Source organism: Temnothorax curvispinosus, unplaced genomic scaffold, assembly GCF_003070985.1.
Source record: "Temnothorax curvispinosus isolate PA1 unplaced genomic scaffold, ASM307098v1 QBEX01011957.1, whole genome shotgun sequence".
NCBI classification, from domain to species: Eukaryota; Metazoa; Arthropoda; class Insecta; order Hymenoptera; family Formicidae; genus Temnothorax; species Temnothorax curvispinosus.
Genome location: NW_020221737.1, coordinates 1 through 1,452, shown reverse-complemented (window position 1 = coordinate 1,452; position 1,452 = coordinate 1). Strand labels below are relative to the sequence as shown.

Genomic DNA, 1,452 nt, shown 5'->3' with positions numbered 1-1,452 from the left:
AATAGGCGACTTCTAAAAATGGCGGAAAGTCGACTAAAAGTCGACTTATAAAAGTCGATTTTCCGTCGACTTTTATAAGTCGGCTTCTAAAAATGACGGAAAGTCGACTAAAAGTCGACTTCTAAATAGTCGACTATAAAAAGACGGAAAACTGCAGTCAAGCGGCGCGTCATGCATCATCAATATGGCGGCGAATCTCGAGGAGGCTGGAGGAGAAAATTAATGTTTACGCGAGTGCAAGGAATACATGCCGCGAGACAGGACACGATAAGATGTCGAAAAGCGCCGCGCTATCAACCACCGCCACGAAACGTCGTCGTCGTCGTCATCATTGTCTTCCCGTTGACTTCCTCGATTAGATCAAAATACTGGAATTTGACTGTATGTATGTTGCAATATGTTTGAGACGGTTGTCTACATTGTCTACAACAAGAATTGTTACAGAATACCGTTACCAACCGACATGGAAGCGAAATTGCTGCGCCAGATAGTTCTTGCAGGTATGGCGGATTTAAAAGAGGATCAGGATAAGGCCAAGTGGAAACATGCTTTAGAGGTTAGGTATGGTGTGTTATTAATTATCATCGATAATTAAGACCTATTGAATGCGACCTCTCCATTCTGAACCATCTTTCAGAACACCATCAGAAATGGAGGAACCTGTGTTCATGCATTCTTCGTGCGTTTTACGGAAAATCAGTCCGGAATAGGTGGTTTATAAAGAGGTGTACGAAACGAATAAGATGTATATGCGAGGTGTCACGGCGATAGAACCCGAATGATTGCCGAAATTCGCTTCCACGCTATGCCATCTTAGTGAACCATTCGTTGATCCACCGCCAAGGTATTTTTATCACAATTGTTGCTTTATAATGTTTTCCCTATTTATTTATAAAGATATTAATCTTCATTATGATCGAATATTATTCTCATTTATAGATATAATCAAGGAACCGGGAAAATCATTTGCCGCGTGTCTGGTACATTTGTAAAGGCCGGATGGGCACTACCATCGATGGATATAGAGCATCTGTAGACGGTGTAAAATGGTTCGCGTATTTCTTCTTGGAGGGTCAAGTGTACCCTAAGCTGAAACGATTTGTTCCGTCGCTGCTGACGACACCTGGGAGCATCACCAAGTCATAGGCCAGGTAAATCGTTATTCTATCTCCTTTCGATTTCACGTTGATTCATCGAATAGATTACATCAATTCAATACGATTTTTTCAGGTTGATACCACGCACTCAAGCAATAGTACAAACGCTGCAGTCGCAGGGAGTCGTGTCCAAATACAAACTGCTAGAAATCTGGGGTTTGGATAAAAAATGTGAGATTTTAATTTATAAAATAATATTTAGATATTATCATAGAGTAGACTTCTATACAATACTAGACCGCTGACAGGCATCTCGGCCGTGATGCTTGCCGCCATGTTGATTTTAGTCAAGATA

At 41.2% G+C, this 1,452-nt stretch overlaps 1 protein-coding gene and 1 long non-coding RNA gene across 3 annotated transcripts; both read left to right on the top strand.

Moving 5' to 3' along the window:
• The first annotated feature begins 454 nt into the window (after window positions 1-454).
• Window positions 455-832, top strand: LOC112462000 (probable ATP-dependent RNA helicase kurz). 2 transcript variants are annotated; one of them, XM_025027484.1, is made up of 2 exons: window positions 455-556; window positions 638-832. In XM_025027484.1, the coding sequence occupies exons 1-2, from the start codon at window positions 464-466 to the stop codon at window positions 719-721; spliced, it is 177 nt and encodes a 58-aa protein (XP_024883252.1). In that variant the 5' UTR covers window positions 455-463; the 3' UTR covers window positions 722-832. The 2 variants fall into 2 exon arrangements, with proteins under 2 accessions (XP_024883252.1, XP_024883253.1); XM_025027485.1 differs by having other exon boundaries at window positions 455-561.
• Window positions 833-1,012: 180 nt separating this feature from the next.
• LOC112461999 lies at window positions 1,013-1,449 on the top strand. Its single transcript, XR_003041613.1, has 3 exons — window positions 1,013-1,151; window positions 1,231-1,328; window positions 1,406-1,449. It is a non-coding gene; the product is annotated as an uncharacterized LOC112461999 (long non-coding RNA).
• Window positions 1,450-1,452: the final 3 nt, after the last annotated feature.